At 39.6% G+C, this 14,366-nt stretch overlaps 1 protein-coding gene across 1 annotated transcript; it reads right to left on the bottom strand.

The window, feature by feature from the left end:
* Positions 1-416: 416 nt before the first annotated feature.
* Positions 417-12,800, bottom strand: Myct1 (MYC target 1). The gene is made up of 2 exons (XM_076926748.1): positions 12,631-12,800; positions 417-2,974 (listed from the first exon to the last, which is right to left on the bottom strand). The coding sequence occupies exons 1-2, from the start codon at positions 12,782-12,784 to the stop codon at positions 2,460-2,462; spliced, it is 669 nt and encodes a 222-aa protein (XP_076782863.1). The 5' UTR covers positions 12,785-12,800; the 3' UTR covers positions 417-2,459.
* Positions 12,801-14,366: the final 1,566 nt, after the last annotated feature.

Here is a 14,366-nt window from a genome sequence, read left to right on the forward strand (position 1 = left end):
CAGTTACTGTGCTGTTAAAGTATAGATCTTGTTGAATCATCCAGGCTAGACTTCAATTCATGATGAAATTTCTTTCCTTGGCCTTCTGGGTGCTGGAATTACAGGTAAGTACCGCTACACCGAGGTCAACTAATAATCGTTAAACTCCCCCATTATTTCTTTATTAGATACTTTAAAGGCAAGCATGGTAGTGCAGGGCTTTAATCCCAGCACACAGGAGGCAGAGGCAAGCTGATCCCGGTGAGTTCCTGGATAGTCTGGTCTACACAGCAAGTTCCAGGTCAGTCAATGCTGATAGTGAGACTCTGTCTCAAAAAAAAATTATGTATTTTTCTAGTTTACATTTTAGCTTTTTAAAAAAATTCTTTACTTCCTGATTGAAAGTGTTTTTCATTAGTCAAGAAATAAGCTGTGAGTTGAAGTTAACATCAGTTTTATTTTCTAATAAAAAAAACATTTCAAACAAGACAATCACAACCACAAACACTTCTAGCTTTGGTTTTAATTTCACATCTCATGCAAAACACAATATTTATACAATACTTCTCTTGGTCATTTTATAACTGAGCCTGAGGATCAGGTAAGAATTCTGCCAAATTGCCAAAAGAACCGGAGGACCTCAGCTCTCATTTCCTTCCTGTGGGAGGAGGTAGGGAAGGTTTTCATTCCCAATATAAATCACTGATAAAAAGCATGCCTTCCTCGACTCTCATATTAAACACCGAGGATGACATACAACCTAAAATTAGCCTTGTTACTAAGCTGAAGCTCTCTCATGAAATCTTACCAGGACTGTACTACATTTCCTTAGTAACACTTTATATATTTTTCTTATTTTGCTTTATATATGTTTTCCTTTCTTCTTCTCTTGTATATTTAATTACCAAGTGTTTTGGTAGGCATTTTGAAGACTGATTTCTCTTGAGGAACAATGGATAGAACCAATTCGATGAAACTAATAAAGAAGTGCTATTGGGTATCTTTTGAGAAAGGAGTTATATTCTTGAGCTATGTTCAGACACCGTTAGCTGGGACCACTGGGCATCACTAAAAAAATATGAACCAGAGGAATAATCAATTGTACAAAGCTACTTCATGTGTTTGATGTGGTCTATAAGCTTTCTGAATAATCCCCCAATGAACTCCTGTCCTTGAAGCAAAAGGACCACGTGGAGTCTCTGGTGCCCACATTAAAGGTGTCCCCACCTGTTGATGTGGAGTCCTTGGGTAACCACCTCAAACAGGGACCTTTTAGCTACTTTAATCTTTTAAGGACGTTAGAGATAGGATTCATAGAACATTACCGGTGGGATGGTACCTGGGGCCTGAGATGACCCAGGAGGAATTGCCATCCAGAGATGTAGCATGTTTTTCTGTGGATTATCTCAGTGGTTCTCAACTTTCCTGATGCTGTGACCCTTTAATACAGTCCTTCATGTTGGGGTGACGCCCAACCATAAAATTATTTCTGTGGTTAACTTTATAACTGTAATTTTGCTACTGTTGTGAATTGTAACGTTAAATATCTGTGTTTTCCAATAGTCTTAGGTGAGCCCTGTGAAAGGGGAGTTTGACCCCTAAAGGGGTCATGGCTCACAGGTTGAGAACCACTGCCCTAGATAAGTGCTTTCCTAATTGTTGGATCAAAATCCAAGAAAGTAAAAACATTACTTGATGCTAAAGAAAAACTTGTGCTTAGAACACATAAATTGAAGCTGCCATTGCTGTGGTAATGACATTACCCCAGCAAGCATTTAAATCCTCATGCCCCTAAGTCCAAGGGTTTTACATCAATGATATGGGTGATTGTACTGGGAAGAACTACAAGATGAACTATGTGGGAAAAAAGCAAGGTAACTGTCAAAATGGAACCATCCCTGTGACATCAACACAGCTTGGCACCTTTGCTTGATTCTCATCCATAAATGAGTAGAACCCTGGGCTTTTAGCGCATCCGCCTGTTCTATCTTCTTGTAAACATGCACCATGAAAGCTCTAAGATTCAAGGGTGCCAGTAACACGGTCGCCACCCAAAAGTAACATTGAAATTTCTTATTTTAGTGACTTTGGTTTGTCAGCAGTCTCTTGGTAAAGTGAATGGGGGATTATGACACTATACGAACATCTAAAGTCTTTTTAACTTAAAACATACAAATACACATGATTTGTACATTAGAATCTTGAATCGGTATCTTTAATCTGATGCCTCACACTGAATCAAAAAAATACATAAATATAGGTAGGACTTTTTGAGAAAATACTTTTGTGAGACATAGTGAGAAAAACATGTTCAAAAGAAACCGTGCCTTATCGGTAATGGTCAGTTTTCATGAACCTGTCTACTTGGAAAATTACTCATTGGAGCCACGGCTCCCAAATTCTCTTTACCCTATATATCATTTTCTTTCTAAAACAGACAATTTTTTAAAAAAAGAATTAAAAACAACGAAAGCCCAGACTCAGGAATCGGGAAATGCCTTTATGATGGATTCATAGGCAGGTGGGGGCGGTGGGGAAAGGCCGATCCGCAAGCTGTTGCTGGACCAGCGGAAGTCTGGCCGGCTCGGACTGTGTGCAGTGCTGATGGTAGATGGGGTGGTGGAGGCAGGCAGGGTCATCAGCTGACTCTCAGTTTCCACCGGAAGCGGTGGGCATTGAAGGAAGGGATGGAAAGTCGAAGCCCTGAAGCTTGATTTCCTGGGGAAGGAATTTGCCAGCTCCATGGAAGCTTGTCTCTGGAAGGTGAGGCTGGCCAGGCTGAGGTTGCTTCGCCGTTCGTAGCCACTGTGGCGGTAGAACCCAGTCCTGTTGAGGCCGTGGTTGTAGGAAGACCTGGGTCTCCTGGTAGGACTCCACTGTGAGATGGGCGCACTGGCTCTTCTTCTTCGAGACAGAAAAACGAAAAGCGCCCAGAGAAATCCTCCGATTGCCAGCCCAATCGCCATGGATACAGTGAAGGACATTATAAGGTCCTCTGAAACAAAGAATTAGTCAATAAACCGGTAACTCTAATTTCAAAGACATTCTGTTAAAAACACAGGGCAGAGTATGAACTATATATAATTCATAGAAGGAGTGCTGAATTTTATTTAATATACTTTGAGTTTATAGAGAATGACCAGGATTCCATTTACTCAAACAGAAAGCTACAAAGAAACATTGTTCGCTTGTGTTTCTCTATCATCTTTAGAAATTAAAAAGGTCTCATGGGAGCTGGACTTTAGCATACCAGTTTATCTTCCAGAACTGCAAATGTCCACGGCTCATTTCCTTTTGAATTATGACTGTAGCTAATGCACCCCTTGGTAAAGAGTATTATCGCAATGCTACGCGTGTTTTTTTCCCACCGTCTGCTTTGCTGTATCACACTGATTTCTCTCACCTGCAGTCATTGTGGCGCCCCACTTCCTGCACACTATCCGAGGTAGGAAGTGTGGAGATAGAAACATCTGGAGGGCTGACTGATTTATTTCATACTTCCTGAACACCCAGACTCTCAGATCCCTGACTCTAAAATGACACGACCCATGCAGACGGCTAGCATCGGGTTCCAGCTCCTGTCTCTCACTGTCTGTGCTGCGACAGTGAAACCCCACCTCATGAATCTCCACAGACTTGGCATAGCAAGCCAGCATGCTCCAGTTCACAGAGCTTGCATTTGTTCTGAGTTCCCTTTGCAGGCAAGTCATATATGTACACATCTACTCCGCTCCATGGAGGTGCTGCTTGGCTTTCAGCACCTCCCCCTACACACTGGACACATATTCTCAATGAGTGGGATGGAGTGGCTGAGCCTCTACTTCGCATGGAAAACCTCTCTGAATATTTGAAGCCCCCCTTTCACATTGTGCTCAACACATTCTTCATCTTGCACGAGCCAATTCCAAATGGCGCTGTTAGATCTCTGTCTCAAAGCCTGTCATTTTTTTTCCAATTCTTTCCACATTCACACATAATTTTCCTTAACAGCGAGACAGAAATTTCTTTGTCTGGGGGAACTCATTTTTAGAGAGCTATTCTGAGTATTGCTTTTCTCATACAAAAACGAGTGACTCTTAAGTAAAAAGGGCAAGGTGCATATTTAATCACCTATAAAAGGATTCTGCAGGCAAGGAGCGAAATACTGGAAATATGTTTATGAAGCTTTTTGATATTGGGGTCATGGGTACAGATTATTTGTTTCTAATCCCATTAGCAGATATGGTCTATTCCTCTACTCTGGGCTATCAGTGCAACTCACTTGACCAACGGGAGGCAGTGGAACCTAAGCTAAGTTCAGGTCTAAATTACAGGAGACTTTCTTTTAGCTTCCGCCTGCTTGCTTTGGGGATCTTTCCATGGTGGGCATAGGAGTAAAGCCAAGCTAGCACGGTGGGCAACGAGAGATACAGAGCTATACTGTCCATTATCCCTGTGGCTCTGACCAATAGCCTGCTGTCTTTGACTTGACACGAGGAGTGAATTGCTCTAGGTCATTCAGGTGCTACCAAACCCTGTCTGTCTGTGGGGCAACCCAAAAGACCAGCAGAAAATTCATCTTGTTGACCCGATGCTGAATTGCCAACTTTTAACTGTCAGCTAATTATCTGATTGTTTTTCTAAGCAACTCTACTTTGGGGTGGGTATTGGTTAGCAAATGCTCCCTGATTATGCCGTAAAACAATGGCAGATCCAATCCTATCCCTTTTCTTGTCGAATAAACATTGGTGAATTTGTTGAATCTCACAGATTTCATTTCTTAAAGGAGGGGAGTTAGGGGCTATAATTGCCTAGCCTTTTTACAGCTTATTCTTGTAGCATATAGAATATCTAAAATTCAGAACCAAAACAAATAAATGTTAAATATGTAAGTACAATCACTACTACCTAACTTTACGATTTATGTTATGGTATCCCTTAACCTCTTGTTGCCATGCAGATGTCCTGTGGCAAAGCTCTCTTCATTGTTATTGGGAATATCTTCACATGTGATCACATCAAAACTTTCTAAAGGGCTGGAGAGATGGCTCAGTGGTTAAGAGGAGAGATGGCTCAGAGGTTAAGAACACTGACTACTCTTTCAGAGTTCCAGAGTTCAATTCACAGCAGTCACATGGTGGCTCACAACCATCTGTAATGGGATCCAATGCCATTTTCTACTATGTCTGAATACAGCTATAGTGTACTTATATACATTAATTAAATAAACATTTTTTAAAAACTTTCTAAAACACTTCACCCTAAACCACAAAAAAAAAAACTGAATTTCTTTATGAGGATGCCTTTAAATTGTAACATAACTATGACAAAGCTACTGAACTCAGTACTGTTGTTCCAAACTCTTCCTCACAAAAATAAAACGTCCTGGCACTGAAGTTCAATGCTCTTAGAGGTTTCATTGAGTCAGATATTATTTTTGAAAATCAAATAAATATAATTGAACCTAAAATTTCATCTTACTTTTCTACAAAATGGTTCAATATTAACTTTATCAATGCCCCCAAATGTAAAATTCTCAATATAAAGAAGTTTTAGAAATTCTGCAATGTCTTGACAACCAGAGCCCTGAAAAGCAGCATATTCTAATACAAAAAGAGAGAGAAAACCAAAAAGAATAAGTAAAATTATATAATATTTAAATTTATATAATATATAAATTTCAATATCATTGGAAGAGTGACCAACATCCAAAGTCCAAGTCACCTAGAAAATAAGTAACGGAATGCAATAATCCCTTTGAAGTCAAAAGGAACAAACTCTAAGGTTGGTGAAACATGGTATATAAATCAAGCATAGGTATACAAAAATGGTTTTTGTGCCTATATAATCAGTAAGTGGCTGGTATCTAAGTCCTCAGGGAGTTCCAGCTCCTATTGACAGCTGTATAATACACTCAAGGTGTTTGCCCTGCTGTGTGCCCCTAACAATCATCAGTTACTGCATCTTCCAACAGGAATATCTTAAAATTCTGGTAAGCAAAACCACAGCCTCGAAGCTGTAAATGGTGTAAACAATTAGTAGAGGTCGCCATCTAGTGGGCAACTGTTGAATTGTTAGTGATTTTCATAAGTGACCGTAAAATCACTAGTTGGTTAATATATTCACAGCCCTGCAGTTGCAGGAATCATTAAATTCACCTCCGCCCAAAAGAGATCATAAGTTCTCTTCTTCCTAAAGGGCAGATGAGGATGGGTTCAGGGGCAGAAATGTGATGAAAAGACTTTGGGGGGAATAGAATTTAGGGCACAGAAATGTGAACGATTGCAACTGGCTGACTACGCAAAGCCTAAATACAGTCTAGGTTTGTCACATCTGTTGGGAAATTCTGAGGTCAGCAACAAAACAGGATTCAGCCTTCCCCGGTCTATTCTGTGACTGCACATGCGCGGTCCCATGTGCACCAGGAGATCGCAACTTTTCCAGCGGGCTCCATGGTTTATACTGTTTCCCTTTACAGCAGCGTTTATAGATCCAGACGCCCTCTCTTTGGAATCAAGTAGTTAAGCCCAATCATATTACACACGTGTGTCCACACCCCAACCCTCCTGCCGAGTAAAAGCAAACTCCTAAAAATGGACGAAAGTCTCCTACCTGAGATGAGCTGAGCTCACCATTTGGTGCTTCTCGCCTGTTACCCACTAAATATGCTTCTGATCCAGGCCTCATCCCAGTTCCTGATCTGTTCTTTCGAAAGTGTGTTTGTAGATACCTACATGGTTATTTTACCTTGAATAGACTAGTGGACAAATAAAGAAGGGCTTGGAAGACTGGGAAGTGGTTTTATCCAATGGTACTGGATCACAGTTCTCAGGACGTGGAAGCAACCTGAATGTCCATCACCAGTTGAGTAAGTCGAAGAAATGGAGCCAGTGGAGTCCCGAGTAACATTATGATAGTTGCTGGCTTTATAACAGTTCTTTCTTTCTTTCTTTCTTTCTTTCTTTCTTTCTGTCTTTCTTTCTTTCTCTCTCTCTCTCTCTCTCTCTCTCTCTCTCTCTCTCTCTCTTTCTTTTATTTTTTTATTTTTGAGACAAGGTTTCTGTCAGGATAGTTCTGGCTATCTTGAAACTCACTCTGTAGACCAGGCTGGCCCTGAACTCAGATATCCACCTGCCTCTGCCTCCCGAGTACTGGGATTAAAGGCATATACCACCACTGTCCAATTGCCCTCTAACCTCTCACTGTCAAATCCATTTTGGTTTGTGGGTGTACAGTCCATAACGTTGGCATGGCAAGCCCCCCAAGCAATGCAACTGTCAAAACGAACCATACTACTTAGTGGCATATGGCTGAGTATACGTTTATGTATGAATATTCAATATTAATGGAGTATTATCACTGAGCCTAAAAAAATATAAAAGGAAGTCCTATAATTTAAAACAATACAGATAAATCTGAAAGACACTGTGGAACCTGAAATAAGCCAGGCCCAGGGTGGATCCATCTTTACTGCAAAATTCTTCAAATGTTTTTGTACAGTGAATATTAATTCACTGTAATTTTATAATAAACTGTTAAGAAGATATGTCAGCATAGTATAAATGACTTTTACCTGGTAAGTTTAAAAATATAATTCAAGTGGCAAATTCTCGGAAAACACAAACTGTCATAACTAAGAAAGGAGTCCATTGAAATTCTGAGTGACCCTCTAATGTTTAAAAAATGAATTTGAGGCTGGAGGAAAACTCAGTTAAGAGGGCTTGCTGTTCTTACAGAGGACACAAATGTGGTTTCCAGCACCCACATAGACCAGCTCACAACCACCCAGAACTTCAGCTCTGGGTGAATCCAACACCTCTGGCCACCATGGGTGCCTCCACTTTTATGGGTACTTACACACACATAAACCACAATTAAAAATAACTTGAAATTGTAAACGTGTTACTTTATAACTTCCAGCTAAAAGTATCATTATGTCATATGCAATGCCACCACTAGTGAATGTTTTTAAATAATAATTATCCAGTCCAAATTCTCCATAAATGCTTTCGATAGCCACAAAGTAACGAATACTTCTGACTTGTTTTTTTTTTTTTTTTATAAGACTTGCATATCACTGACACCCAAATCTAACTTAACTATAACAAGAAGAGACAATTCTCATGATTTCATTGCAGAAGCCTGGAGAACAGGTATTCACCAGGTACATACACTTTTGTGAGCTCTACCTCAGTGTAAACCTTAGCTCGGTGGAGACCAGCCTGCATCTAGATCCAGGTGTTTTAAGGCTCTATATTTGAAGAGATGTTGTTCTTCAAAGCCCCTAAGTAACAGACACAAGGAAGTGATTAGCAGGCCATTCATACACAACATGCATACTTGTTGAAGAAGTTTTCTTTACATGCAACTGAAGAAATGGACTTGACATATGGACAACGTCTGTTTGCTCTTTTGAGAGAACATTATGGAGACCCATGCACAGCCCATGCCTGCTCTACCACTGTCCCAACACCCTATGAACATCTTATCTCATCTGCTTGCGAGACCCCTAAAAGCCACATTTTTTCTACAGTCTAGGGCACATGCTTTGCTATATTTGATATAAATGAGGGATATCATTTGTTATAGATTGAGGGAATCGTAGCTAAGCATACCACCCCTTGACAGCCCTGGCTCCCTAACAAATCAGTTTGTAACCCTCTGTGTCGTCAGCTACCTCACAGGGGAAGACAATAGGCAAGGAAGCACAGTAATGACTCTTCTACTGCTAAACTGCCAGACGCATCATCAAACAAAGATTGTAGCATCATTTTGAAAGTCAGCACTGACTGAACTGCAATAACAAGGTGATTTATAACCACGATGCTGTTTGTTGTTTGTTTCTTTTTTGTTTCAGCTTCAAAACACTAGAAGCTCCAAGAACTCAAAAATATAGGCTTTCAAATAAACAGTAACAGAAAGGAGAAAGTAGAACCTGTGTGGGTTTTCACAAGCAGTGTATAGAGAGATTTTGGAGAGAGACAGAGAGAAAGAGAAAGAGAAAGGCTTTACAGTATATAAGCAATAAAAGCTCTGAGGAATAAGGGCATCCCTCCATCCCTCCATCCCTCCATCCCTCCATCCCTCCATCCCTCCATCCCTCCATCCCTCCATCCCTCCATTCTTACTTGTGCCTCAGGGAATCCCAGTAGTCAGCATCCACTCCCAAATCCATTGTGAATAGTATACTGAGAGGATAACCCCCAAGAGAAGCCCTGGATGCCAGAAGGGCAGAACAATAGCTAGACTCCTGAAGTTCCAGTATAATGGAGGAATGTTAAAAGTTGTTTATTCACTGAGACAGATGGGACAGTATTGGAATGAGTCAGAAGACCAATCATGGAGTCTCATAGAGACGAAAAACCACGCTGCTAGTCAGAATTTCACAGAACACAAGAACCTGGCTTTGCAGTTAGAGGCTGCAGCCATGAATACAGGGAGAGAAAACCATCCCCAGAACAGCTGGGGCACACTTGTCACTAGATGTCAGCAGAGGACATCTCTTAACTCTGCTTCACTCTCCCTTGTACCTGAGGTCATCCTCAGACCTCAAAGGCTGTTTTCAACATTAGGGAGAAACCCAAAGAAAGTGGGAGGTTAGTAGCCTGGAGTCACTGCAGGGCAAGAGAGTCTGTTGTATTAACCCAAACTTCTACATTACTATTCAGAATATTAAAGAAATCCTCCTCCATTCTGACTTCCCAATTCTGTCTCTGTAATTTTCATATTCGGATGTTTTGGCTAGTTGTTTGCATCTTTGCACACATGCCCTATTGGCTGATAGCAGTCTTCCCGAGTGCCCCAAACTCTCAGACAATGCCTCACACCTATCACCTTTATATGTTGCCTAATAAGGTCAACCAAAGCTTCAGAGTAAATGAATGAACAGAGAAGTCTGTTAGTGGTCGGGAATGAATGAGCAGAACGTCATCCTTTTTATTTGGAGGTTATTATATTTTTCTAGGAATTGGGAATAACCCCCATTTTTTCCTAAAAAGGATTCAGGAACCATTTCATCATATTTTAACTTCTATGGCATATTCTTATTCTTGGTCACTTTGTGTAATATAATGATATTATATGACAAAGCAGGAGTTACTGATAACTTTGATTGATTTATTTATAGGCTTCTACCCACATATGGAGGAACACATAATCACCTCCCAGAATGCGATCCTTTCAAAAGATAAATAATATTTTTGGGGGGGTGATCAATTAGATGAATAAATGCAAGTCATCAAGAAATACCCCAGTTTTTGCCAGTGCTAGCCAAACTGTTGGAAAAACAGCAACAGTAACAACACAGCAATAAGACAGCAGAAAGAAACAGAAGTGTCTTGTGTGGATTCACAAGTACCAAAAGAAATGTGAGTTCCACGAAACATTGAGGGTCTCTGTTTCCCACTGCCTTTCTGGGATGGTTTCCAGAGAAGGGAAGTGCATTACACAGAGTAGAGGTGGAGGAGCAAGGTGCAATCATCTGTATTGCTGCTTGCTCTCAGTCCATTGTTGCTACGGGCTAGCACCAATGGCTTTACTTGCACCATGTTTAGTAGATCTGACTGAATGATTGCTTTGAAAAAAAAATGCAGACTATCATCTCTTGTGGCACCTGAGTATCATTACATTTTTTTGCATTCCTTAAGTAAGCCTGAAAGTTATATTTTGAATTTTTTATGCATGTCAATATGTTAAGTTTGAGAAGTTCCTATGGGTTGTTGTGGTCTACGCCATGTGTGTTTTCTTTTGTTTGTTTTAATTCTCTTAATTCAAAGGGTCACACAAAAAGAGTCCTTTTGGAAGCAGATTCCACCGCACTGTGTGTGATCTCTAAAGTACTATTTCGAGGGGACAGATGATCAAGACAGATATCAGCTTAGATGCAAAACAAAATGAAAATAGAAAAGACTGACAGTTACATGCCAGGAAACATTTACATTTCATACACTAAAGTTATGATTATATTTTATAATTCATAATTTTACCCAAGAAATGATAATGGCATCTTTTACCTGTCTCACACAAAGCATCAGATGTATTTTTGGTTCACTGCTTTTTCATTGGTTTTCACCAAACTGTATCTACATGCCAGGAGAAGGGAGCAGTAACACGTATCTTTGACACAGGAATCTTACATTCCTTCTTAAGCACAGATGGATTTCCTTACTAAGGCTGAGGATGAGATTCTAATCACCATGAGGATGCTAAAGATAAAGGAATGAACTCAAAAAGTGTAAGATTTATTTTAATGAGTCATCTGTGCTCCAACCAATGAACAATGAGTTATTTTTGCTATATGAACCCAGAGGTTAACTTCAATAGTTTGAAAAGTCAGAACTGGCTTTTCTGTGTTAGTCTTTACTCTTGGGATGACTTGCTTTGGGATAATTTACAATTGCTTTGTGATGATAAATTTGCTTAGAACTTATAAATAAATTTATAAATAGAATTTATAAATGAAGACAAGTAAATGATATTTTCACAAATGTACCATTAGACCATTCAGAATTCAAAGTTTCTTTTCTCTTGATTTGAGACTTACTTGAGACGTGAATAGCTTATTTTCACTAATCTTATTATGCTAAATCTCTTAAAGCTTGAAGCAAGCACATGAACTATTAAAAAATAATTAACTAGTTAATTCCCTTCATGCAAATAACTGTGGTAACAGACTGCCAGGGCCAGATTGCCATAACTGCTCAGTATCTACCAGATAGTTTCCAGAGCCCTGCTTCCAGGTACTGCAGGGAGCCTGATACAGTTTTCTGAGATGATTAAAATCTCATCCTCAACATAATAGGGGTACAGATCTCCTTAATAAACTCCAGTTCTCCTTTAAAGTTCCTTCTGGATTTAACTTAAGTTATTTCCCTTACTTATACATTTCTTCAAACCACAGATACATGGCAATGTCTTTGCACATCCCAGTGTCTGCATCCTAAATCTGGCCTGGAGTGGATGATGATGATTTTGACTTCAGCACCTCCCTCCCTGCTCAAGCTGAGTAGCCTCCACTAAAGCACACTTTGATACTGTTTCCCTCCCTGCTCAAGCTGAGTAGCCTCTGCCAAAGCACACTTTGATACTGTTTCTCTTCCTTTCGTGACAGGCTTCCATTGTCATAGTATATGTTATTTCTGCTTCATCTTTTCTAGATTCATAATTTCATTCTAATTCCACCTTCTCTGTGTCATCGCACTCTAAAGCCAGTCACAAATAAATTTGTTGTTTAAAATCACTTTGAAAATGAAAAAGACTAACACTGACAAAAACACAGACTTCGAAACCCTTTGGAGAACACCTTGGTTTCATGAAATAAAATACAGAATACATCACCTTCAGACAAATAAAATGTAACATTCCAACAAAAACCCACGTGTTATATTCCATTTGACAATGATTTGTACTTTATATTTTTTTAAATTTTCACTTTAAAAAATCTCATTACTTTCTAAACAAATTTTTTAACACCAGCCAAGCCTTATATGCCTGATTCTTCTTTATGTTTCTGTAGCTTATTCTGATGACATTTCTTGAATAAATTTATAAAAACCATTACCAGACAGTTATGACAATCAAACTGTCTTAGAGATTCCCAATCTTGTAATAAATTATGCAGAGAATTTCTGTTCACCTTAACAAGTTAAAAACAGTGAAGGAAAGGTAGCTTACCCCAAAAGTTTTCTGGCCAAGGACTCCCTAAACTCGTTGTGTTATTAGCCATAATGTCCACAAGAAAAAGAAGCCAGCGTGTCCACAACAAGCAGTTTGATTCTATGCCTTTGTGGTTGAGCAAGAGGAAAATAATTTTCACGCAACCCCACATATACTTGTGTTTACATAAAAGGAAGTAAGTGTATCATGTTTCCTGCTTTTATACTCAAATTAGCAACGGTTTTTCTTATCTTGGAATTCCACATGGCTCCCAGACACAAAACTATTTCCTTCCCGTCATTTCCTCCCTCCTTACTAAGCGCCCTCCTTTCAGCCACATCCAAAGCTGTCTGGGGACAAGGGGCATTTTCTTGAATCCTGTTCCTTTATTTACATGCTGAGGGAGAAAGCAAGGTCCTTGTAGCTGCCCCTAACTTCACCTTCATGTAATGCTGGCGTTCGGATACTGAAGACCTTGTCACAAGGTCAGAGAGGGTTTTTCAGAAGCCCATACTCAATTACATACTTTACCTAATCTTTCATTTATAAATTTCAGATAATAAAATTCCTAGGTAATATCTCCCTCTATCTGGTATATTAATTCTTAAAAATGCATTTGTTCCATTTATGTTTACATATGTTTACATATGTTCATATGTATTTATTCATATGTATTTAAATATGTTTATTTAGGATTTTTGTTACCATTTTCATTGGGATTCAAATATGGGACATCAAGATCATTTCTAAGTGAGCTGTAGGGGGAATGGGAATGCAAGGCATACAATTATAGCAGTGTTTTAGTGCCTGGCCAAGGATGCTGTCTGTGATCACTTGGCCAGGGAAAATTATAGTGAATGCCCTTCCTACTTTCATCATCACAGGGTAGATCCTCTTGTACATCAGGAGACATTGAAAGTGGGGAAAAGAGATACTAAATGTCACTTCCACCCAGTAAAATTTATCTCTAGGTTGGAAATCTGTAGCGTGTACTCTTGAGAACCCTTGCAAGAACTCTGGGGTGTTGAGGTGTGGTCAGCTGAGGTAACTCACCCTTCTGAAGTCTGTGACACACTCCTGAGAAGAGCAGGGGGAGGGCAACCTGGTCACTCACTTTAGCAGCCCCAATTCTCAAACTGTGGTGGTCTTTGCTCATAAAAATCAATTTTCATAGATTCAAGTTAACTACAAATTCACCAGAGATTAAAATATGCACAACTGCCCATCTCAAAGAGAATGAAGCAATTACAGAAAACTTGAATCTCCCGAGCAGACAGGAGGACTCATTTTTATGATATTCCTGACAGTGTCTATTTCTACACCGTCCAGTCAATAATCAGGCTGCTGATCCAGAAAGACAAAAGGCTTGAATGTCACTGGTCCCCTTTAAGTTCTAGCACTGCTGACAACATGTGTAAAGGTATTACCTCGTAAAAACTTGCCGTGTCTAGAGACAAGTGTATTGAAACAGTCCCCACACGTCTAAGCATCAGATAGGGTCCCTAAATTGCTGTACACACTTTAAATGTATGTTTCATATACTGAAAGGCTACTTAATGTCAAATAAATTATACTCAAGTATTCCTAACATCCTAAGATCTATTCAGACTGATCTGGGAGTGGGAGGAAGGACTGTTTTTGTCTGTGCAGGAATGGAGCTTATTCTATCTCAGGGTTGGGATGGAGGCTGAGATTTCCTGCCATTGTTTCGTGGTAAGCTATCCAGATTTTCTGCCAATACTTTTTCACTTTTG

Source organism: Arvicanthis niloticus, chromosome 28 (genome assembly GCF_011762505.2).
Source record: "Arvicanthis niloticus isolate mArvNil1 chromosome 28, mArvNil1.pat.X, whole genome shotgun sequence".
In the NCBI taxonomy this organism is placed as follows: Eukaryota; Metazoa; Chordata; class Mammalia; order Rodentia; family Muridae; genus Arvicanthis; species Arvicanthis niloticus.